The sequence below is a fragment of the Octodon degus genome, unplaced genomic scaffold (genome assembly GCF_000260255.1).
Source record: "Octodon degus isolate 3935 unplaced genomic scaffold, OctDeg1.0 scaffold00004, whole genome shotgun sequence".
Classification (NCBI taxonomy): domain Eukaryota; kingdom Metazoa; phylum Chordata; class Mammalia; order Rodentia; family Octodontidae; genus Octodon; species Octodon degus.
The window spans coordinates 23,160,864-23,187,166 of NW_004524580.1; the positions used below are offsets into that span (position 1 = coordinate 23,160,864).

The 26,303-nt window shown below is 44.1% G+C and overlaps 1 protein-coding gene across 4 annotated transcripts in view; it reads right to left on the reverse strand.

Annotated features, from left to right (window-relative positions):
• The window catches only part of Tmcc3 (transmembrane and coiled-coil domain family 3), a 287,348-nt gene that overhangs the window by 40,206 nt on the left and 220,839 nt on the right, over positions 1 to 26,303 (reverse strand). For 2 of the 4 annotated variants that reach the window (XM_023716453.1, XM_023716465.1), the window contains exon 1: positions 4,849 to 5,029. The exons of the other annotated variants lie outside the window; for them this stretch is intronic. In XM_023716453.1, coding sequence (XP_023572221.1) covers positions 4,849 to 4,851 — 3 coding nt within the window. In that variant the 5' untranslated portion in view covers positions 4,852 to 5,029. Of the gene's footprint in view, positions 1 to 4,848; positions 5,030 to 26,303 lie in introns of those variants that run through there. 4 annotated transcript variants of the gene reach the window in all.

Genomic DNA, 26,303 nt, shown 5'->3' on the forward strand with positions numbered 1-26,303 from the left:
GTCCTGACTTTGATTCCTGGTACTCAAAAAGGAAAAAGAAAAATAAAAGGCATCTCAACAGTAAGATTAAAAACCTAGACTGACCATCAGTGGCATATATGACCCTGTTCATTTTCCTTCTCCTTTTTCTCTTTAAACTTGGGCTCCAACTTGTCTTACCTACTTTTACTACTTCTTTAATAGTCTAAATGTATCTTGGATGTCTCTAAAAGGATATTTTCTTTCCAACTTTCTTGCTAACATACATTCACTGTCACTTCCTGCATCTTTTCTGACCCTTTCTTGGTAGCTTTCCATATTCACATTCGCTCCCCATCTCTCAGTTCAGCAAACCTAGACTCTTCCCTGCACAGTACTCGGCCATACATATCTTTTTAAAAAAATCAATTTAATTTCTTATACAGAACTACTGCTAATTGCTTTAAAGCTCTGTAATTGGATCATTATCTATTTTTTGAATGTATGTATTTGGTCCAGGGTCTCACTATGCAGCTCAGACTTGTAGTGATCCTTCTGTTTTCAGTCTTCCCAGGGCTGCTGGAATTACAGGCGTGCACCACCACGCTCAGGGCTGGCGCAGCATGTGGTGCTGGGGATTGAACCCTAGTCCCTGTGCTTGCCTAAGCAGGCACTTAATGCGCTGAGGTATCTCACTGGCCCTTCGTTAACTATTTTCATTACATAGAGAAAACAATTCAATTCAGAGCTAACGGCAGTGGGGCTTTCCTTATTCCTGGCCTTTCATCCTGGTCACAGGGCACATGGTCAAGAGGATGCGTCCCTAAGTGTCTTGCCCTCGTGTGTGCGGCCCTAACCTGAGGTTCTTGCTGCTCTCCAGTTTTTCTGGACCTGAGTGTCTCCTTTTGAAGACACAGTATACCTGTCTATCCTTCTTAACCAACCTTGAAGATTTTGACGCCTTCCTGGCATACAGATCCAAGCTATTTTCCAATTCTTCCCTGCTCTAAACAAACATGCATTTTCCAGCCTTAAATAACTGATTTTGTGTGCATAAAATCCACATCCAACCTGCTGCCAAGAGGGCACAGAATGAAGACAGAGAGTTGCCCAACTCAGATGACACCTGCCACCCTGCCAGCAACGTCCCTCCATGACTCAATTCTGGTCTGCCCAGCTATCCCTGCACACCAAGGAGATGCATGCAGTCTTAACCACAGGCTACTGAGATGCAGTCATTCCACTCGAAAACAGGACTCTCATATACACACTGAACACTCTCTCTCTCTCTCTCTCTCTCTCTCTCTCTCTCTCTCTCTCGCAGTCAGGGGCCCTTACCACAACCCACATCAGAGATGCTCAAAATTGAGGGCAGCCTGCTACCATAATGCTTCACCCAGATAGATTGATCACTCTTTCTTTCTTTCTTTCTTTCTTTCTTTCTTTCTTTCTTTCTTTCTTTCTAATCCAGCTCTGGATCTGGGCTCTCTGTGACCTAAGGTGCCTTTTGCAAATTCAGGATTAGATACTTGCTCTCTTAAGTCATTCTCTGTTCTCTTTTGCCTTGGAGCACTTCAGGTATTTCTAAAATCCCTCCCTTTCTCACAAGATAGCTCATTTAATCCCACCAGCCAGGGGTCCATAGGTGAGTCTCAGGCTTTGTGGGAATAGACAGGGACAGGGCTGAGCACTTCCATGCAGCTGTACCAGCAGAGCCAGGGAAGTTGTGACAGAAAAATGACACCCCCAGCCCCAGCAAGATGGCACAGGCTCTGGGATATTCGCACCTACCTTAGGTAAAATATGTGTGTTCTTGACCCCACATTTTGCTTTTGAAAACATTCATTTATGGGGGCCTGGGGATACTGCCTAGCACGTGCAAAGCCTTGGGTTTGATCCCTAGTACCACAAGAAAAAAGAAAGATTTACCTATAGTTATAAAAATATATATAAAGATTTTAAAATACAGTATTACAAAACAAAACATGGGAAAAAGTCACCCTAAAGGAACTCACACTGTACAGTTCTCCACAGGGACTCGTTAATAAACACTGGATAGATGTGCTTTGTAAGAGAGACCACTCCATATAGAATCGCATGAAATGATACCTCACCAGCTCTGGAGGAGCAGGAAGAAACTGGGAAGGACTTTACTTTTCACCTTAAGTCCTTTAGTACTATGATATATATTTTTTTTTCTTTCCTAGAAGTGTGAACTTCTAGATTAAGTTGGTTGGATTCACACAGATGATATATGATATACCTCACTTAACACTGTTGTTTAATCTTTGTTAATCAGGACAGAAAACTCAGCCCTAGTAGAAACTCTACAGAGAAGCACACTGAAATGTGCTTGCGTTCACAGTTGATGATTTAATCATTAAACTCAGATTCTCAGAAGATCAGCGTTTTCTCCTAAGGCCCCAACTCTACGCGTCACAGCCTCTTCTACTTTGGAGTCACCATTTACCATCCCCCTTGGGCTAAAGATGTGTGTTTAGTTTTATTTAGGAGGAAAAAAAATACCACAAAATCCTTCATGTTAAAAACCACCACCAAGAGCGATGCCTAGGTCCGGTGTGGGATATACTGATTATCTGGGTCTCGAATCCAAGCTATATGTTTTTAATAAGCTCCCCAGGTAATTCAGATGTCACTGGAGTGGGCTCTGTACACCAGAAGTAGCTGCACTTAGTACACACTGTCCTCGCCAACAAACCACAACACATAAATATTCCATGAACAAAGGCACTCACTACTGTACCACTCCGAGATGTAAAACTAACTGCTCTCAAGAACTGATTTTGGGGTTTGGAGCTGGCTCTGGGATAGGCAAACCCAGCCCACTGTCCTCGGCACTGAGGGGAGCTAGACAGGGCCGGTATTTCTCAAGTTTGGGCTGCTGTCACTGCCTGTCTAGGCTGGGCCCAGACCACTGGGAATCTGGTGGGCATCGTAGGGGCAGATGTGCTCAGCCGGGCCTCATGGCCTCCACGCTCCCTGCACGCTTGCGCTCACCACAGCTTGGAGCCTTTGGGCGGGCTTGGAATTTCCAGGCCAGCTCAAAGTAAGATCACTCGGGCCCCTTCTCGCCTTTCCCCACCCTAGACCTAGTGAATCAGATTCTCTAAGAAAGGCTCCGTGTCTTCTGAAACTACTGCCCCAGGTTATTCTTGTAAACAGCGAAGTCTGTAAACACCAGTGCAGGTCAAACTCCTGCTTGTAAGGGAAGGGCAGGCCTAGGGAGTTAGGTCACTTCTCAGAAGCATTCACAGCTGATTAACCACAGCCAAGAGACTAGAGGACGGTGAGCTAATCCTTTCCTTAGACCAGTACTGTTTTGGTTTCAGCATGACAGCATCTGCAAGGTTTCTGATTAACCATGATGAGGCCGGAAGTGAGTGAATAACGAAGCCTGAGCACAGAGCACAGGTCTGGACACGCGGCTGGTGGCAAGGATAAGTAGCTGGCAGTGAATGGCCACACCAACCTTCCCGCTCCACTGGAGTCCTTTCACTTTCACATTCAGTAGGAGAAATACAAGACTCCCTATCATCCTAGCTTCACTGGCACCCGGCCAGGGGCAGCAGGGACACAGGATGACTCGAAGGTCTCCCATTTCCTGGTCACACATCAGTATCTTCAGCAAAGGAACTCGAAAAATCGCATGCTTTGCTTCCAGTGACAACCTGAAACCTTGCTGCAGGGATAGACAGCGGCACTTGCTACCGAGGCCCTACACAAGGATCTGGAACCGGAACGCTGACCCTGGAAGGAGGATGGGAACCAGCTCCCCAGCTGGAGCTCACGCAGCCAGCCACAGCCGCTCTGGCTCCCGGAGCATGCAATCCAGTTATAATTGCCTTTAATTGGGCCTCCCACTTGGTCTCACAATCTCCAGCTGTAATCAGTTCCACAAAGGCTGTGCGGTACTGCTTTTCTACCTTTAAAATCAGAATCTGCTCTGGTTAGGTTCCTATCACTACCGCTTAGGTTTTTTAATATAGTGAGATATAAACAGGATGAATGAATGAGTGAATAGATGAATGAAAGCCAGGATGCAAATGGATTAAAAAAATAAGCTCTGATCTTCATGACCTTAATAACAACCCGGTGGGATGCAGATTCATAAGGGAGATGGATGCTGACTGGGAAAACCTTTCAGTCCCAGGGCGGTTCCAGGGCATAGGGTCCCCTAAACTTGTACAGCTGGTCAGACATTTTCCAGGCTCTGATTTTTACCTTTCTTGGCATGCTCGATTCTGTTAATAAAGTCACAACCCTTTGTTGCCATGGAGCCCAATCAGACATGAAGTCTGTTACTATGACTTCCCTGTAGATCTAAAAAAAAAAGACATAGTGACCAAAGGACCAGTTTTCAAAACATTATCAAAACAAAATAAAACAAAAATTAAAGAAAAAAAAACCCGAAGGGAGGCAAAGAGGTGTCACCAAGTCCACCACCCTTCACACACACTGACATTCAGGCTTCCATGCGGGCTGACCTGAACTCTCGAGCCAAAGCTAGCCTTTGTTTTATAAAAACTTTTTCCAAAGGAGATGACTTTATAAATAAATACCTGGCAAAAACACAAAAATGTTCTTAGGATTTTCTCCATTTTGTTCTCTTTTAGGCAAGCTTTCTGAAATTCAAGTTGCTGTTTAGCAAACATATGTCAATCAGCAGCTACCAAATTGCAATATTCATTTCCACCAATACTTAATTTTCGCCAAGAGCTCATTACTTCTCTGAAAGAAAAGATTCTAAACAATACAATCAATCCTGTGTTCTGCCATACTGAAGCTGGACTAAATCTTTAGAGAAAAAATATCTGAGACTAAGAGCCGAGCTATTTAAGGAAAGAGAATTAACAATTGTTGAGTGCCTACCATCAGCTGGGCATTTCCAAGCCACAGGGAGAACCCTGTATCGCAGGCATGGTCATCTGTTTAGCAAAGAAGGGGTCAGGTGCTGCGAGTGCGGCTGGGTAGCTCCCTCGGGCTCCTGTGCGCACGTGCCTGGTGCTGGGTTCTCAACACCACAGCTCTTCCCTCACCCATCCTGGCCTCACATTCCATATGGGAGAATTTGGTCTGTAAACCCGGTCTGTAAAGGGGCCATGGACTTGATCTTTGCTGGCACAGGGGCTACTGCTCTTAGCAACTACAGCTCTGACGCTGCAGCAGTCACGCTCCTGGAAGAAGCACGAGCAAATGCCCTGCGTGCCTAAGACAACACAGGGCCAGGCAGCTGCTTCACCCCTGCAGGTGCTACTGCACTGCCCAGGGCCTTCCAGCCTCGAGGGACAGATGACAGGAGGCCCTCAAGGCTCTGCACCTGTCCTGCACGGTGGCAGTGGGGAGAGGCAGTTAAGCTATGCGAACTCGCCATGGTTCCTCACTGGTTCTGTGCAAACAGCTTGAAAACATGACTGGGAAGCATGTGGCCAAGCGTGAGACTTGAGTCTAGAGTTACACCATTACCCCTGCAAGCCTCTCAGCTGAGGATACTTTACCTAGTTTTTCTTTTTTGCTTGTATTTAGGAAGGGTCTACAGGGTTTCACTACGTAGTGATTCTCAGTGCTTTTCAGCATCCCAAAGCACTGAGAACACAGCATGGCCACGACGCCCAGTCTCAATCGCCCTCTCAGCACGCCCCGCGGGCGGGGCCAGCACAGCACACTGGGGATCGACCCTGAGCCTCTGCGCTCTGCCGAAGCAGGTGCTGTAGTCTGCTGAGCTATCAGGCCGGCCCTATAGCCAGTTTTTTCTATAATGAATGGAGCAACTACTTTTATTTTTTATTATTTATTTGATACTGGGAATTGGACTCTCGACTTTGAGCTTGCCAGGCAGGCGCTGTGCCACTGAGCTATATCCCTGGCCCCAACTACTTTCAGTGAAAGAGAACTGTAAAACCAGTGAGCTACCACTTCACACGCATAGGAAATTCAGTGGTCAGAAGATAGAGGTTAGGAGCCAGGGACATAGCTCAGTAGAATAAGTGCCTGCCTGGCAAGCACAGGGTCCTGAGTTCAATCCCCAGTACCGCCAAAACCAAACAAACAAACGAAAAGATAGGGGTAAGTGCTGGTGAGGATGTGGAGAATCAGAGTGCCAGCCAGCGCTGGGGGAATACAAACCCGTGCCACCATTTTGAGAACACTAACAGCTCCTCACAAGGTTAATCAGAAAATTACCTTAAGACCCAGCAATTCAGAATACATGGTCTTTAAATTTTAAAAAATTATTACAGTAAAGGATCACCATTAATCCCCCCTAAAATATACACCCCTCACACTAATACCTAGAATATATAAAGAACTCAGTAAAATCAGATTCCCCAAATAAAAGATCCAATCAAAAATTGGTCTTGGGTGGGCCAAATAATTTAGCGGATTAAAGCGCCTGCTTAGGCAGACGCAGGGGATGGGAGTTTGATACCTGAACCTGCAGTGCTGGCCCCGCCCACCAGGGCATACTGAGATGGCGACTGAGACTGGGCATGGTAGCACGCACCTGTAATCCCAGCACTTGGGAGGCTATAAACAAGGAGGATCACTAGGAGTCGGATCTATGCGGTAAGACCCTGGAGACCCTGTCCTAATATTAAAAAGGGTCGGGGGGTCTCTGCTGGGCATGGTGGTGCATGCCTGTAATCCCAGCACTTAGAAGGCTGAGGCAGGAGGATTGCCAAGAGTTCAAGGCCAGCCCAGGCTACACAGTGAGTTAAAAGCCAGTCTGAACTATGTAACAAGGCCCTGTCTCTAAATAAATAAATAAATAAATAAATGAAATTTGAAATGAATAGATATTTCTCAAAAGAAGAAGTACAAATAGCCAAAGAGGTCAGTCCATGAGACAATGTTTAGCATCTTTGGCCATTATAGAAATAAAGATTAAAACAACACTGAGATTCTACTTTGTCCAGAAGAATGGTCATCCCCAAGAAGTCAAAAAGAAACACATGCTGGCGAGGCTGCAGGGGAGCAAAAGGCCCTTCTATACACTATTGGTGGCGATGTGAGCTAGCACAGTCACCCTAGAGACCCACATGGAGAGTCCTCAAGAAACAAAGCTACAAGTTCCATCTAACCCAGCCGTACCTCCTCTTGCTATCGTCCCAAATGAGTGAAAGACCTCGTGCAACAGGGATACACATCCACCCACGTTTACTGCAGCACAGTTTGTAACAACTAAACTATAGAAGTGGTTCATAAGCCCATCAACAGATGAACGAATAAGCAAGTGTGGTACACACACACGGAGCACCACTCAGCCATACGGAATAGAGCTGAGCCGCCTGCAGAAAAGTGGGCACATTTTCAGACCTCAATGCTAAGTGAACTAAATCAGACACAGAGGCTTAAATATCGCAGGTTTCTCGTACATGACAAACCCAGAATATAAATAATTAAAAAGCAAAATAAACGAGCAAAGATTAGGAAAGAAGGAGGTGGACGTTTTGGGACAGGAAGACAATCTGGGGAAGAAGGGAGGAGGTAGGTGGGGAGAAGGGAAAATAAAAATGATGAAGATGTGATATATGACATATGTACACATGTCAATTTCTCAAGAAGAATGTAATTATTATATATCACAAGCATACCAGTAAAAAAGAGAGAAGTCCTCCCCTGACTTCAAGCACACTTTTCCCATTGCCCCACCTCATTCCCCAGCAGGTCAGGAAGTCCTCTTTCGTGAGGATCCTTACAAGGTCGATTAAAAAACATTGGTGAATGCTGCTGCTGAGTGCTATCTAACGAAGGCGAGCTCGTCAAAACACTACAGTGCGTCTTCAGCCAGTGCCCACTGGCCCTGGCCCTGTGTGACTTCCAGTTCTTCCCCAAAGTCAGGATGACCATTAAAGGGAAAGCTCTTGAGCTGATTCAGCCAAATATATGAATAAAGTTTTGGTAAGATCATCTCAGTAACTTTATTCTTAAAGATCACCTAAGTAGAAACACCAATGAGTATCTCTGAACAAACTTTTCTACATGAGAAAAGCAGAGAGAAGATAAATTTTAAACTATGGAAATAGAAATACATGTCTTCCTTAATTAGACTTATTTAAATAAAAAATGTAGCCAAGGCCTTAAAGCAATCACTTGATATACTTAAACATTGAACTGTGGAAAGAAAAAGTCCTGCTGTCTTGTTGAAATGTGTGAACTCAAATATTAGAGTCTACACATGCATCTCTGGATGCACTTCTTCCTCGTTTCCTCTCCTTTCTTTATTCATCTAAACATTTACTTTGCATTCCGTACCATGACCGGAACCACAGCACGTGCACACTTCCGGGCAGTGTTCCCTGGACACCATGGTTTACTACCACAGGCCTTTCCTCTGCCACTCCTCGGGTCTCAGTTTTAAGCTGCCCCCCAACCTCCTCCCTGACTTAGTTTTTGATTCTGCTCTTAACACCACTTTCTCACACTGTGTACTGTATTTATCTACAAGTCTCCTTGCTCTGCTAGGAAGGCAGCAGCAGTTTTGTTTTGCTCCTAGGGACACCTGGGACACAGTCCATGCCTGGCACATGTCTGCTGAACTCAGAGGCTGAAAGCTGACTGCCACCAGCACAGTCCACACGCGTGCTTGCTGTGCACACTCCGGCCTGGCACCTCTGCACCCTGCACTCCCGCCTTGGGAAGGTGGGTGGAGAGGAGACAACTGCTGGGGGAAGCAGCCAGCCAAGGGCTGAAGAGAGTTCATCTCCATTCAGCACCGTGGAGGGGCGTCTGATAGCTCCTTTTCCATGTCACGTGTGGGGACACAGAGAACACCTGCTGTCTCCTACTACGGCCAGCAGTCCCAGAGCAAGCGACCTCCACCTGCGCTAGGTGAGGAGCACCTCTCACACCACATCGCTAGGGGATGAAACGAGCAGCCTGCATGATTGCTCAGCTCAAGGTGCCTTCAACAAAAACCTGCCCGTGGCCGCGGGTGCCCAAGGAGGTCCCTGTTGTCCCACCCAAACTCCACCTGCTTGCACAAGGGCTCTTTGTGGTCAGTCGTGAACCAGCCTCTTGCACTCCAGGGAAACCTCCACAGAGCTACTGAAAGGAAACCACAAGGGCCCTCCTCTCCTGGAAGCCCCAAAGATGGCAAGGGGTGGGCTATGAGCCTGCCTGCAGCAACTTCAGGAGGGAGCCGGTCTAAGCATCCTAGGCCTGAGCAGTGGTGAAGAAACAAGACACAGACGGTCAAGTTGCAAAGCTGCTAAGACATGGAAGATGTTTCTCATGCAGGAGTCTGTGCGTCAGGGTATGTAACGTCTCCCAGACACATCCTCATTCCAAGTGAGCAGACCAGGCAGGGGGGACAGGTAGTGACAAATCACAATCATCAAAACAATCATTGCACATTTGTGGCCTTTGCAGAATCCTAAAGGTTATCTTTCAGCTCTGAAATGCTAGACAGGGGCTAAAATCACTGCAAGATTGGCTCCAAAAAAGCAAATAAAGCCCCGCTGAGAGGTGGTACTATAATTTCTTGAGTTTGCGTCAGTCTGTTTTCTGTAGTTAGCAAAAAGGTGACGGATTTGGGTTACAAAGGCAGTGTTCCACTATAAAAACCTGCTGGTTGCCATGACAATTAACTTATCCATTCCTCCCTTTTCTGCAGCATCCCGTCTTCCATCTGAGTCAAATCAAAGAACCTATCTGTGACGCCTAGGATTTAGTATTTTCTTTACATGCAGATATAAAAAGATACAGAACACATTAAAAAATACTTATCAAAGAGCTGTCAGAGGGGAGCTATCAAGCCCTTGAAAATCGGTCCCATCTGTCCACCTCTCCCACCACTGTCTCATGAACCACAAGAAAGACCCCTGCAGAAGGCTCCGAGGATGACAGAGGGGGGGTAGGACGACTTAGCAGCTGACACCCACTGCTCCAGTCCGAGATTGGGGAGCCAAGTCAGTGTGCCCCAGAGAGCTCCCTGTCACGCAGCAGGGCCACCACTGGTTCCTCCAAGCCTGTGCTCCTCAGGGCACTGATCCCAGCCTCCACAGCACCGGGCACACAGTATTGCCCTGAGGACCATGAAGGGAGCTCTAGCTTCCCCTTGTATTTTCCACGGAGACCTCCACGCTGTGCCTGGCCTGCTGCAGAAGGGGCCTGCCAATGGAGAAAGCCCAGAACTCTAGAGTCAGGTCCTGACCACTGCCCCAGACCACTGCCCCTCAAAATGGTGAGTAAATCAGACAGTGGTGGCATTGATGTGATTTCTCCCCTTCTCCTCAGGACAGGGGTGCTTCTGTCAACACGCAGGAGGGTGAGTGGAGGCTTTCCTGATCACCTGCCATGAGTTAGCCATTCGCACACACTGGACTACACTGAAAAGTGTGGCTGTTTTAGAAAAGGCAGAAAGACAGGAAAAGTCCAGAGAAGAAAATAGAACAGCCAGCAGCATTCTACCCCCGGGGCAGGGGGATGAGAGCTATGCAGTGCTGCTGTTCCTTGCCTGCTCACACGCACACGCACCAAGGGCCCAGGAGTGCCGGCCTTCTCACTGAGTGGTAGGTTTAACCCCACCTGAGCCTCCGTTCCTCGCTCACACCATACGTGTGATTTATCTACTTAACCCTACTAATTGTTTTATTCCACGTAAAGCTGATATCGCATACCATGTTGGCATAAAAAACCTATTCATCTATGTCAGCCTTACTAATATGCCATTTGCAGATACCATTTCCAAAAGAAAAATGGTCCTGTCTAAAGTCAATCTCCCCAATGAACATAGATGCAAAAACCCTCAACAGGAGTCTGGCAAACAATGCAGTGAACCTCCAAGAAGATCATACACCATGACCAAGTGGGATTCATCACCGGGAGCCAGGGATGGTTCAATATACACAATCAACATAGCATATTAACAGAGATAAGAACAAAAATCACATGATTGTCTCAACAGCTGCAGAGAAAAAAAGCACGTATGACAAAATCCAACACTTACTCATGATTAAAAAAAAAAAAAAAAAACCCAGGCAAAATTGGAATAGATGCTTTTATCTCAATCAGATAAAAGCCATCTATGACAAACTGACAGCTAACATCATACTGACAGGTCAAAAAACTGAAACCTTTCACTCTAAAATCAGGAATAAGACCAGGATGTCCAGTGTCACCACTCTTATTCAATATAGTTCAGGAAACAATAACCAGAGCAATTAAGACAAGAGAAAGAAATAAAAATAAGGATAGGAAAAGGAGAAGTTAAATTGTCATTATTTGAGGATGACACGATACATGACAGTTTTGGGGGGAACCCTCAAAAAAGACTTCTACATTTAAAAATGAAATATAGTAGTGTAGATGGATACGAAGTCAGCACTCAAAAAGCAACAGCCTTCCAGTACACTAGTAACAAACTCACTGAGAGAGAATTAGAATAACATCACCTTTTATAACAGCATCCAGAAAACTGAAATACCTTGGAGGAATCAACCTAATGAAGAAGTAGAGACCTCTATGTTGAAAGCTACAGTATTCTGAAAAAGGAGATTGAAGAGGATGTCAGAAAATGCAAAGACATCTCTTGCTTTTGGGTAGGAGAACCAATATAGTGGCCATACTTCCATACAGATTTAATGGAATCCCAAAAAAATCCCAATAGCATATCTCACAGAATTAAAGAAAGTAATCCTAAAATTAATTTGGAACCAAAAGAGACCTAGAAAAGCAAAGGAAATTCTGGGCAACAAAGGCAAAGCAGGGGGCAACACAATCCCTGACTGGAAATCACACTACAAAGATATGGTGATAAACAAACAAAACCCAGCATGGTACTGGCAAAAAAAAAAAAAAAAAAAAAAAAAAAAACAGACCCAAGGATCAATGGGACAGATTAAAAGATACAGAAATAAGTCCAGACACATCCAGCCACCTTATCTTTGAAAAAGGTACCCAACACCTTCACTAGAAGAAAGACAGCCTCTTTACTAAATGGTGCTGGAAAAACTGGCTTTTCACATGCTGAAGATTAAAACTAGACTCGTATCTTTCACTGTGCACTAAACTAAAATTGAAATGGATCAAAGATAAAAATATTAAAAGAGAAACACCAAATTCGCTAGAAGAGAGAATGGATAGAACTCTTGAAGACATCAGTGCAGGCAGACTATGAACAAAACTCCGCATCACACGGGAAATATCACAGAGAAGCAACTGGGACCTCATCTTATTAAAAAACTTTTGCACAGCAAGACTAACCACTAACAGAGTGAAAAGACAACCTACAGCGTAGTTAAAAAATTCTCCAGCTGTTCCTCAGACAAAGGACTACTATCTAGAATATATAATGAACTAAAAAAAAAAAATCAGTCTCCAGATGAAAGGCCCAGTCCAAAAATGGGCATCTTAAATAGACACTTCTCTGATGAAGAAATACAAATGGCAAGTAAATATGTAAAAAAAAAAAAAAAAATGTTCAACACTATTGTTCACTCAAGAGATGCAAATTAAAACAATGCTGAGATTCCATCTCACCCCCGAAAGAATGGCTATCAAGAAATCAGCCAATAACAAATGCTGGAGAGGATATGGGGGAAAAGGAACCTTTCTTCACTGTTGGTGGGAGTGTAGACTGGTGCAACCACTGTGGAAATCAGAGTGGAGAGTCCTCAAACAATTAGGACTAGAGATCCCATGCAACCCAGCTATTTCCCTTCTTGGTATCTTTCCAAAAGAACTGAAAGCATCACACCACAGCGATATATGTACACCCATGTTCACAGTGGCACAGTTTATAATAGCAAATCTTGTCAACAGCCCCAATACCTATCAACCAATGAATGGATAAAGAAAATGTGAGTTTTTAAAAAATACAATGGCATAGTACTCTGCAGTAAAGGATTAGTTTGAGACATTCCTAGGTAATGGATACACCTTGAGGCCATTCTCTTAAGTGAAATAAATCACACACACACACACACACACACACACACACACACACAAACACACATACACACACACACATAAAAACCACATTTTTCCCCTGGTGTGAGAAATTGAAAGTCTAAATAAGGACCAACTGTATAATAGAAATTGGGAAATAGGAAGAAAATGTTCAAATGGGAAGGAGCACTAGAGAGGATGAGGGAGAAAGGAAGGAAGGGAAATGATGTGAAAAGAAAAGTAAAAACACTTTTGTAAATCTTACTTATTTTGTAAATAAGGAGAAGAAGAGAGGTTGAAGGGACATTAGGTGAGCAGGAAAAAGAATCAGGGTGTGTCCTGCATAGTTACAAATTCTTCATGATGAATGTGATCATTATACCTGAAATGTACCAATAAACTTAAAATGCTCCTGTCTACATATGACATCTTTTCAATCGACACAAAAGACGTGATCTCTTGCCTTTAGGTCAGCAAATACATTTGGTTTTTTGAAACACATTTCTGAAAAAAAATTATATTTTTTATTATAATTGTTATAATTTTGTTATAATTCTGAAACAAGAGCTTCCTGGAGACCAGCAGTTCTTCATCTTCCTAAAATGGGCATTTGCCTCCAAGGAAAATCATCTCAAGAAAGCTACGGGACTTCTTCCCAGACATGTGCCCGCTGTGGGGCATGGATAAACTCCAGACCCCACACGGGCTCAGCCGGATCCCCTAAAAAAAAAGTCATACGTTGAAGTCCTAAACTTCAGTGGCTCAGAATTTAACTATATTTCAGGATAAGTTCTTTAGAGAGGTAATTACATTAGAATGAGATCATTAGAGTGGGCCCTAATCCAGCATGACAAGCAGAGGAAGTCTGGATACAGCATCAGAGGAGAGCTGAAGTAAAGATATCAGAAAAGCAGGCCAATTATGAGCCCAGAGGAGAGGCCTGGAACAGATCTTCCCACACAGTCCTGAGAAAAAACCACCTGCAGACACCTGGACCCCAGACTTCCTGCCTTCAGAGATGTAAAACAGTAAACCCGCTGTTTAAGCCAACAGCCAGTACTACACTTTGTCAAAAGCAGCTCTACTGAATTGATGCACTAGGTTTATTTTTTTTTATATAATTTTATTTTCAAGAGTAAAAACAAGAGCAAGGAAAACAAAAGCAAAGACAGAAACAGGGCAACATACAACAATATATATGTTACAGATTTTCAAAACAAGAATATATGATTAAGAGTGACTGATATATTACCAATTTTTATCATCAAATCTGTTACTCAGATTAACAGATACAATTACATAAGATGGGACATATGACTGAATATTACCACATGCTTTCAAGATATCTTAAATTTTTGTTCTTGTCTCTCATTTTCCTTTATTACCTTTTTAAAAATTTACTTTAAAGAGAGTATAATAATAACTGATATGACATTAGAAATGGCACACATTTAGAAGACCAAGATGACAGGTATTTAAAACATGGTTTAGGTATTACACAGTGCTGTCCTCAATGTTGTTGCTTAGTTCACAGATACCAACATATAGTTAGTCACAGTGAGAATCCTACCCATTAATTGCTATTTTCAAAAACCTGATGGAAATTCTTAGGACTGTTGCCTGATCCATCTTGTATATATACATGTATGGCTTTGTCCCTACCTTATTTCCTAACTTTTCTCCTTTCTCTCTGTTGCTAAATCCTTAGGTTCTGTTTCTTTCCATTTAACTGTGTCTGTTACACCTTTCAGTTTTTATTTCTTCTTTTGAGTTCTTACACTAGAGAGACAATATAATATTTGCCCATGTGGGCCTTGTTTATTGCACTTATGTACAGCCTCAAGTTGCATCCACTTACCTACGAAGGTTTCAAGTTTGTTTTTCTTTATATCCGAGTAAGTCTTCCATTGTACAAAAACATCACATGTTTTTCATCCATTCTACAGGTGACGGGCATTTCGGTTGTTTCCAAGATTTGGCTATCACAAACTGTGCTGCTATAAACATGGACACACATATATTCCTATGATATGATGTTTTCAGTTCTTTTAAGAAAATCCCCCAGAAGGGGGATAGGTGGATTGAACGGGATTTCCAGTCCTAGTTTTTTGAGGAGTTGCCACACTGGTCTCCATAACGGCTGCACCAGTCCACATTCCTACCAGCAGTGGAGGAAGGTTCCTCCCCTCACCCCACCCCCCAGCTTCTCCAACATTTGTTGTTTGCTGATTTCTTCATGACTGCCATTCTTTCTGGGGTGAGATGGTATTTCAATGTTGTTTTAATGTGCATTTCTCGAATGGCCAGTGATATGGAACATTTTTTCACGTATTTATTTGCCCCTTGTGTTTCTTCCTCTGAGAAGTATGTATTCATCTCAGATGCCCATTTTTGGATTGGATCTTTAAATTTTGGGGCCCTAATGTTTTTTTAGTTCTTTACAGATTCTAGATAGAAGATCTTTGTCCAAGTGAATATTAGTTATTTTTCCCAATTTGTAGGTTGTCTTTTCACTCTGTTGGTAATTTCCATTGATGTGCAGAAACTTCTCAATAAGAGGAGGTCCCAGTTGTTTATCTTTCAAGTGTTTCCTATACAGTTTGATTTTTGTTCATGAAATGTTTGCCTATCCCTATGTCTTCAAGATTTTCATCTACTTTCAATTCTTCCAGAAGATTTAGTGTTTCTGTTTTAATGTTGAGATCTTTAATCAATTTTGACTTTAGTTTAGCACATGGTGATAGACCTAGGTCAAGTTTTAGTTTTCAGTATGTAAAGAGCCACATATTTGTTAAAGAGGCTATCTTTCTTCCAGTAAACATATTTGGCCCCTTTGTCAAAGATAAAATAGCTGAGTGTGTTTGTAGTTGCATCTGTATCTTGTACTCTATTCCACTGATCCTCAGGTCTTTTTTTTTTTTTTTTTTTTTGCCAATACCATGCTGATTTTATCACGGTAGCTTTGTAGTATAATTTCAACTCAGAGATTATAATGTCTCCTGCCTTGCCTTTGTTGCCCAGGATTGCCTTTGCTATTCTAGGTCTTTTCTTGTTCCAAATAAATTTTAGGAATAATTTCTCTAGGTCAGTGAGATATGTTGGTAGTATCTGATAGGGATCGCATTGTCTGTATGACAATTTTGGGAGTATGGCCATTTTCACAATGTTGGTTCTTTCTATCCAGGAGCAAGGAATATCTTTCCTTTTTTTGAAATCCACTTTGATCTCTTTTTTCAGAGTACTGTAATTTTATTAAATACATCTCTTACTTCTTTACTTATATTAATTTTTAAATATTCCATTTTTCTCAGAAAATACATGTTTTATTTTTCATTTGTGTATTTGGTACAGGGTCTCACTCCAGAGCTTGGACTCGTAGTGACCCTCCTGTTTTCAGCCTCCCCAGCGCTGGGATTACAGGCGTGCGCCACCATACCTGCACTCATTCGCTCAGCACACTCTGGGGGCAGGGCCGGCATCGCATGTGGGACCACGGATCAAACCCTGGTCCTTGCACTTGCCAAAGCAGGCACTTAGACTGCTGAGCTATCTCCCCAGCCCTACGCACTAGATTTAGATTCAGAGAACCACTCCAATCTCAGTGTCCATACTGATATTTAATGTATGTATTTTATATTTTGAAGTAAGAAGCATTTAAAAAGTAGCAGGCTCACAAGCTGACACTCTCCCCTTTTCATCATAGGACACTGCAGTCGCATGAGAAAAACATATTCAACCGCAGCTGGCATCAGACTTTTCTGTCCACACACACACATACTTCAGTGCTCTTAAAAATACACCAGCACGGTTCAACAGCAGAAAGAGTGAAGTACTGTCACTCCCCACGACACACAGGAACCACACAGCACTGTGCTGAACGAGAGGAGACACTCAGAGGCTGAAAGCTGCCCGACTCCGCTTAAGGTGAAGACAAAGCCTAAGGACCAAACTCTGTCAAGAGGCGCCAAGGACTAAGGACAGGGAGGAAGGACTAGCCAGGGCAAGAGGAAACTGTCTGGGATGATGGAAATATTCTTTAACTATATCTGTGCACTCAGAATGGGGGAGCTTTACGGCATGAGACGCAAGAAGAGAAGCAGAGATGCTAAATTCCTAAGTGGAATGGTACAGCAGTGACGGCCTCTGTGCATGGAATATTTATGTGCTGTTATTCGCTGGTGAGGACCATGTGTGCTAAGTATAGTGCGATGGTCAGATGTCCCCCAAAGCTTCACGAGGTCACTGGGGGGTTTTGGAGGTGGCTGAATCTCGAGCATGATTGATTCATCATGCAATGCTGGGATTAAGGGTGGATGCCTGCTGGATCAGTTCAGTGACTGGATTGGTACCACCCTAATCCTAGTGGACTGGATATAATATGAGGCACAGTAAGAGCCCTGTCTCTCTTGTTGCTTTTGCTGTCTTCCACATGTGCCAGCCCGCCTTGGCAACTGAAGCCTTTATAAACTGTGAGCTAAGCAAACCTTTCCCTCTTTAACTATGAATGTTGGGTATTTTTGTCTCAGCCATGAGAAAAATAACTAAGACACATAGTTACTTCTGGGGTCCAAAAATTCAAAGCAACTGTCTACCGGCTTTTAGACAAAATTAAAATACACATATAAACTTTAAATAGATACTATTCAATACCTACATGCACACACATACAGTCTACCATTAATATGAAAACGTCTCCACACTAAAGTGAAGTTTTAAAACAATCACTACTGAAGGTATAACTGCTCAAGAGAGCTGTTTGAGAACAGATGGTAAAGCTGAAGAGCCTCTTTTCTCCCAGCAATGTCACTTCTAGGTATGCCACCTAGTGACACATTCCCACAGGCATAAAAACCTCTGGATCCATCTATCTGTTCATTTTTCCATGTCTGGCTGGACACCAACTGATTCATTCATACACTGATATAATGTAGCAAGTTAAGAACAGGAAAGAAGGTGGGCGAATTATTAAAATATCAGGCTGAAAAAACATCAAGTTACACAGGATGCCCTTTATATAAAATTTTACTACAGAAAACAATGTATTACTCATTAATGCATGCAAGGTGTAAATACGCTAGAGAGTGATACACAGTCACTTAGATCATGCGCTCACAGAGGCAGGAAGAGAGCGATGCTGGACCATGTAGTTCATGAAGCAAGTAACTGAAGCTAGGAGGAGAGCATCTGCCCAATGTGAGTGATAGAAATATGAAAATCATATTTTTCCAATGTCTTTTTTCCATGCTTGAGAGCTATATTAATTAGAAATGCACTTGTCTACTTACTATATTTTATGGCTTGTGTCTAGATGCCCCCCTGCCCCAAATCAACACACATTGTTGGGGCTTTTTCAGAGGCAGATGGATCTAGAGTGCATAATGTTAAAAATCAATCCATGGTGCAGTGCTAAAATCCAGGGCTACTCACCCTAAATAGTCTAGGTAAGTTAAGAGGGACAAAAAGGAGCTGTTAAGGGCCCTTGTGTATTTTGCCACCTTCCACCCAAACCATTTCTCGACTCTGTGATGCCTGTTTGTCGGGCCACGTTGCTTAGAGCCAAAAGACTATGGAACAACACCTCTAAAAACTGTGAGCTAACTAATCCTTTCCTCCTTTAACTTTAGGTGTCAGGTACTTTGCCTCAGCAACAACAACAAAACATAGCTAAGACACTATTCAATCAGCACCATTTGATACGGGTTTTCCTGGAGCTCAGTTCAATCGCTGTGAAACAGCTGCTGCTCCCGATGGGCCATTTCATTACTTTATCACGCTGGAATCTGAGGTCACTGCATTTATGTCCTTTGGACAGTTATTAACTTCAACCTTAAATTAAATTTGGCAACCCACGCAACTGTAAACCTAAGAAAATTAAAATCCACTGAGTTTAATAAATTAGCAGCCCTTGAAAAGCACCCATGCTCATTTTAGGCTACTGTGTAAATAAATGGAGAAACAACTATTTTTTTAAAAAGTATGTAATAACAAAGTAACTGTGAGTTCTGAAATGCCCTAGGTATCAGAGAACAAAATATTCTCTGCATTTAGAATTAAGTGACTCTTTGTCTTTCAATAGTACACATATTATTCTCCTTTATCAATCTATTAACCCTAAAATTATCCCAACACAAATTATTTTAAAACTGAGGATTTAAAGAAAGCCACAAGTACACATTTATTCTATTCCTGTCCTTTTTCCTTAAAGAATAAAAGTCATGAAAAAAAATCTCTGTTAGAAGGTGAACTTTGCATAAAACTGCCCTTAATTAGCAGTAAGGCTCAACACCTCTCATTTTAAGTCTTTCTTTAAAACTAAGAGTTTAAGATCCTGAGTTTGATTCCTGGTACAAAAAAAAATTAAAATTAAAAACATTACTTAAAAATGAGTTTAATGTGAGCCCGAAGTAATTGAGAAACTTCCAAGCTACCAGCCTACTCTAAATGGCCAAAGCCGGGTGCAGATTCCTCAGTGCTCAAGTTTCCGGTGCCCTGCCTGCCCTGTCGGAAATAGGGCTCAGTGACAGTGCATAAGTGTCCCCTCTGCTCCCAGGAGGGCACATGTGAGCTAGCTGACCAAGGAAGGCTCTCGATTTAACTCTGGTGCCCACACCCAAGGATACCAACCAGTGCTGTAGGTACCTTTAAGTTGTCCAGCATATGGAGGAGGCTTTGGATGGATTTTTATTTTATTTATTTTTATGTATTTGGTCCAGGGTCTCACTATGCAGCTCAGACTCCTACTGATCCTCCTGTCTTCAGCCTCTCCAGTGCTGGGATTACAGGCGTGTACCACTATGCCTGGTCCTGGTGGCCGGCCTAGCGCAGGAGGGCAGGCGGCAGTACCTAGCGCAGGAGGGCAGGCGCCAGTACTGCATGCAGTGCTGGAGATTGAACCCCGGTTGGCTGGATGTATGCAACAAATATTACCTGCCTTTCCAGACAAAAATATATGTAATAAAAGCATATTCCCTACACCCTTGATATGCTCTTGGGTCAGGCTATAAAATGGTAAGTGCTAGTTTCTGGCACAGCCAACAGTTTAAGCTCTGTGTCAGATGCAGATTCAGGCCACAGCACTGTAATTATCACAGGTGCACATCACAGTCCCTAAGTAGTGAGTGATTAGCAAGACCCAGGACTAGCATACAAATAGGAATAACTAGGCCAAATGAATAGCTTGCTGCCTCTGAAGCTGAATTTTTTTTAATATTCTCAATGCTAATATAGGCAACAAATCAACTTAAAATTTGAGGACAGAGCCCAGTCTGAGGATCCTGAACATATCTGCCAAGTGAAAGAGTGAGGCTGACAGGGCGGCAGCCCTGGGCCCTGCAGCACAAGCAGCGAGGCTGAGCTCCTGCTCCTCCAATCTGTGCCGGGATGCGGGCCGCCAACTATTTACTGTAGCGACGGTGGTCTGGGAAGCAGCGCACACTGTTTACACTGTAAGGCTCTTTGCATAACACGGAAGTTTTCTATACTGGGCAGGAGCAGGGTTTTACACACACACACACACACACACACACACAGCCCTACAAAAAAAATGTATAGGCGTGTAGCACTGTGAGGTACTGATACAGGTCTGGAAGCTAACAGCCAGCTCTTCGAGCACCCCTTGTAATTGTAGAAGCCAATCAAACAGAACTTACTGAGAGGTAGTATTTTGTTTAAAAGAGAACTCCAGGGAAATTTTTTTTTAAGCTCACAAAAAATACTTACTACCCTTTCCCCTCCATGTTTTGGTCTTTCCTTATTGTAAATGATATGGGAATTGTGACTGTTTTAGAATTTTTAAACATTACGAGCCTGTTCCAAACAGGCTAACTGCAAATCTGTGGAGCAGGAGGTGGGAGGTTGAGATAGGATGATGCCCACCCAGAAAAGAAGCAGAACCACAACCTTCTGAACTCAGTAGCTTTGAAATTCACGGAAAACTAAAAATTTATAAAAATGAAACTAGACACATATGGACACATGTGGACAACACTATTTTTAAAGACAGGTAACTATAAGCAAAAATGGGAATCACTGCACAGACATCTGGAAGGGAAGTAAGTAATTTAACTGGCTTAAAGATTCAAACATAGAAGTCATTAAAAACATATTGGGAATATGAGTTTCAGTTGTTCAAAGAACTTCAGAGTCCAAGGTCATTCTGAGAATGACACAACCCATAAAATTGTCAAAGTTCTTCAAGGCTGGCAAAGTCTGGTTAGTATTTACGTGGTACTTGCTTAAGACCCTCTCTCTGTTCCACACACCCAAAACCTACGGTCAAGTCTGCAGAATTCTTTCCCCTGACCACAACACCCTTGTATTTGAGCAAGTCTTTTGGAGAAAATCAGGATTTCAGTCCCACAATTGTGTTAGCTCACATGGCAAGGGTGCAAGAATTCCATGATTTCAATGCCCCGATCAGCTGACTGGAGTTTGTCAAAGGCAGCATGTGGGGTGTGCTGGACCCAAGCAGATGAGGTTTTAAAGAGGGGATGCAGAGAGGAAGAGACCATCAGTGTGAACCGTCATCTCGCTAACCTTGAAGAGACCAAGCTAAATAGCTCAGCGGATTAAAGCGCCTGAGGGGCCATGGTTGGATCCCTGTCCCTGAGGCATGCTGAGACAGCAAGTGAGACTGGGCGTGGTGGTGCGCGCCTGTCATCCCAGCTCTTGGGAGGCTGTAAACAGGCGGATCACTATGAGTCCGATCTAGTAGTGAGACCCTGAACACCCTGTAGACCCTTCCCTAAAATAAAAAGAACGAAAGAAAGAAAAGACTCTTGCTATGGAGAGAGAGGGCCACAGGGCAGGGTGCTGCGGGCAGAACGGGCCTTGGTCCTCCGATGGCAAGAAAGTGAATTCTATAGCCAGCCAGCTACAGAACTGGAAGGATGCCCTGTCTCCTAGGGCTGAAGTCCTGACTGACACGCGCAGCTGGCTGGCGAAACTTGCACCCCAGGACTCAGGGCAGCAGGACCTGCGGGGGCGCACGCGAGATCACAAATGCGTGCTGCCTTCTGAGTTGCTAGGTTCAGAACTTCTTACCAACAGCAGAAAAAAAACCTAGTCAGGAATGCCAAGTTCAGTAAAATGCATGGGCAAAGCAACCTGTTTAGCAGCAAATACGAGTCTATTAAAAAGATCAAAAGATAAATGGCCAGACTATATAAAATGATAGTTCACAATTTTTTTTAAGTATCTGAAAATACAAACAACGTACTGTATGACGGTTCCATAAGATGTGACCATCGGAAGAAACTGGCTGACAGCTTGCTACTATTTTTCGCAATTCCCTGTAGATCTAAAAATAGTTCAAAATAAAAAATTTAAAAATATGAGCAACTTTATTTATCCCAAGAAGAATATAAACTAAAATAAACTACCAGTTTTTATACCTCTAAGACTGCCAAAGATCAAAGCCCTTGCCGACCCATGGCGGGACGGGCCTAGGCACGCTAGGGCATTCCTGGAGTTACGTCAGGCGTCACCGGCCTGTGCACTGCTGCACACCCAGCGCAGGGTTTCACACAAGGCTGTTACAGCATGGGCTTTGGCAGTGTCATCACTTAAACTGCACATGCCCTTTGGCCAAGCAATCCCTGAATTTCAGAGACTTAGTATTCTACACTAGTGCATTAAGCAAATCCAAGTCACTGAAAGGCCTGTAACCACCAAAGATGGGAGGTAACATGTGTGTCTTTTAATTAAAAAAAAAAAAACCTGATTAAAGTATGAAATAACCACACACTGGCATCCTGCACTGCAATGACAACAAGGTGAATTCATCTGCACTGACGTCTACAGGGGCAGACCTGCAAGTCCCAAGGACAAGTTCCCAGCACACCAACTCCTAGGCCAGGATTTCTATGGTCAAGCCCCAGGCCTTCATGAAGAGAGCATGACCATGCCCCAGAGCAAGCAGGGCAGGGGGTGGAGTCGAAAGGACCCAGAGAGTGAGGACTGGATGGGATGTGAGAGGAAGACTGGGCGAGAGGCTGGGTACCCACGTAGGAAGCTGGGGGTCTGGCCTTATAAAGGACTTGAAATAAGATACCCTACTGACATTATGCAAAGCTTGTTTACTGCAAATGAAAGGGATCCACTTGGTGACAGTCATAACCAAGGGCCCATCCCTGACTATGGCAGCGATGTCTTCTGGGATGTTAACATGAGCACGTGTGGTAAACGGAGCCACCCAGGATGCACACCTCACACCATGCCTGAAGACGCGCTGGCACGCACAAAACCAGGACAGCGATGGGATGGACTCCAAGGCAACACCAAAGGCATTTTCTTTAGCCAGGTAAGTGTGTCCAAGCGCCCGGTACAAGCAACTGGACAGCCTGTCCCCACTGTACGGGTCCCTTCCCTAGCTCTCGGGCACACACCAAGCAATCAAGTCAAACCTTCACATACTACCATGTTCCTTCTCTCTTCTTGGGTCTTCTATGATTTTTAAACGGCTTTCAGAACTTCACCTGGTATCAGCACACAGCGTGAACAGCTCTTACTGAATGGGATTCATACTGTCAGATAAATTAAAATCTATGCTGACTAGTGACTCAGTCTCAAACAAAGGCCACCTGTTCCAATTAGTGAGCTTAAAATAGTGTGTGTTATCTGAAGCTCAGGTTTCTGCGTTTATCATAGTGCTTACAAAGACATAGGAATAGGGAGTTTTGCCTCTCAAAACACAATGGTGCACCCTGGAGGGAATACACTTAGGTGCGGAGGCCTGTGAAGGCATGCTTTGGTTGGGGCCTGGTGCTTCATCTGCGCTTCTGCGCAGGGCTGCAACTCTGGGCACCACTGAATCTCCTCATATTACAACGGCGTACAACCACATCCTACCCAGGTTCCATTTCATGAAAAGCAGAGCTCCAACTGCTCCTGTACTCACTACGAGTCCACCTCTGAAATTCCCCAAGAATCTGTTACTTCTGGATGTTCTACGTTTTAGTCCAAGACCTTCCACTGTGTGCCTCATTTTCTCTCAGGTTATCAGAAGGCTCCAGAGAACACGTGGAGGCACTCAGCCTGCAGTGAGCAGTGGCCACGTCTAGGGTCCCCACCCGGCCATGACCGCCATCCGCCTGCTAGAGGTGACTTTGGTTCATCTCCAATAAAGGTAATTTCTGTTCAGTTAAGTCAATCAATTCATACCTCATTTGATACATAAAGGATTTAGAATTCACTAGAGGAAACATACACAGATGGTCCCTGAATTACACTGGTTTGACTCCTTTTCAACTTCAGGGTGGTGTAAAAGTGAAACTCATTTAATAGAAACTGATTTAGAATTTTGATCATCTTGCTACACAATCATGAAGGCCAACAACCAATACACTGCAGTGCTCTGTTACAGCCCAAGCAACACACAGTCAGTTAAAGATAATATTAAGTCAAAAATGCACTTAACACAGCTCGCTTAGCCCGGCCTGTGTGAAACACACCCAGGGCCTCTGCATTAGCATTTAGTTGGACAGAATCAGCTAACACAAAGCCTCTTTTATAATAAAGGGCTGACACCTCACAGCCCTGTGGTTATATGGGTACAGATCTTCCTCCCCATAAAGCTGAAAAGCCTTGTTGAACTATCGTAAGCCAGACCAGTGTGCATATGACTGTCAGTGTGCACACAGAGCACACACACACACACACACACACACACTTTAAAATCAGACCATAGAAAACATACAGTACCAAAAAAAAAAAAAAAGGAAAAATAAGCTATCCATAACTTAAGTCACTTCATCACTTCAGCTGAAATCTGAATGCCAATTTCTTCTTGGCCAAAGTAAAAGGGACACAGTAAACAACTCAAATTTTCACAATCCATGAGGGAGAATGTGTCTATGCGATATGTCCAAAACTATTTCAGGAGAGTGAGAGGAGAGGGTATGTTATGACTGGTGTTTTCTTAAAGATTCTGAATTAGTTTGATTTGCCTAAGCCTAACGCCTGAAGCCGCAGCTCTCCGGGAGCAGGTTTCCCTTCAGCCTCCAGCCCGATCCGGTCTCTGCGCACTACAAGCTGCCCAGCCATGCGCTCACACTTGCTAATCCGTTCGGTCCGGTGTGGTGGGCCCCAGCTCTGAAAACATGTAGCCAGGAGAGCACCACTGGCACTCTAAGACCAAAGTTAAGTGTCAAGGGATAAACAGATGAGGAAATTCTAAGTACATCACAGTACAGGTGTGTGTGTAGGAGGGCGGGGTGAGTAAGACGGGGGAACTGTGTCAGGCCACGAATGATGCGACAGTCAGAGCAGCCCCCACCCCCCCCCAACGCCGCCTGCGATGGGTTTCCTAACCCCGCTTCCGGTCCTTGCTCATGCAGCTGGGGCTCGGAAGAGCTTACATTCGAGTCCAGGCTGGAGTCCACATGGTCACCCTTTACTCTGTTCCTCAGAGACAGCGATCTGCACAGAGTGAGGTTGGAGCTAACAGGGAAAGGGTGGGGAGGGCTCTTAGGGAGAAAGTCACTGGGGTGCGGGGAGGGGCCTGGCTGACTAAGCACCCCACGGTCTAGTTTCGGAACTGGCTTCATAGGAAAGGATTACCCAAGAATAAGGCGCGGTGGGGTTGGAGACAGAAGCCTGACACAGAGGCTTCCAGATGCCTGCAGTGGCCTAGGTGGAGATGTTTCTCAGTCTGTGGTAAAAGCCACACCTCCCTCCTGGCTGGCCTCAAACCAGTGTGTCAGGTGGAAGTCACACGGGCTTTCCGCTGGGGGTCTGCCTTGAGTCCTTGTTCGGACTTCACCAGACAGGCTGAAAGGGCCCTCAGACACCGCCTGTCCGTGCCCCAGTGCTGGAGCTAGTGAAGGTTTCTTTAGCCTAGAATCCTTTGGTTTGGATTTGAGAATTGTGTTGTGTGAAAGTTACATGCTCGAAAATATAAAATCTTTTCAGTAACATTTTTTTCCCCTTTGGTATGGGGGATCGAACTCAGGACCCTGCGCTTGCCAGGCAGTGACTTACGCTGCTGAGCAACTTTTCCCCCTTGAGTAACAACTTGATGTCCCTAATGGAAAATTTCCTTCCAGGCCCAGTCAGAGTCAAAATAAAGGAACACAAGATAATGTTGCATAAACTGACTTTCAGGCTACCTACATAGACATATGTGAAATATAAGTAAATTTAAGGCACAAATACAGGGCCCATCCCCAATATCTCACACATGCGTATGGAAATATTGCAACTTTAAAAAAACAAGCATTTTGGTTAAGGAACACAATTTGTACACTGAAAACCCCAGATCCTAGAAGATGCTAGGAAATGCCTTCAATGCAAGAGTCACAGGAACTAAGTACTGTACTTTACAGCAGGAGTAGCCTTAGGCAGAGTCTGGGGTACGTGTATACATGCCGCACTTTTTGTCAGGGGCACTAGTGGGGACTGAATCCTGGGCCTCTCCACTGAGCAGCAGCCTCAGCCTCCTT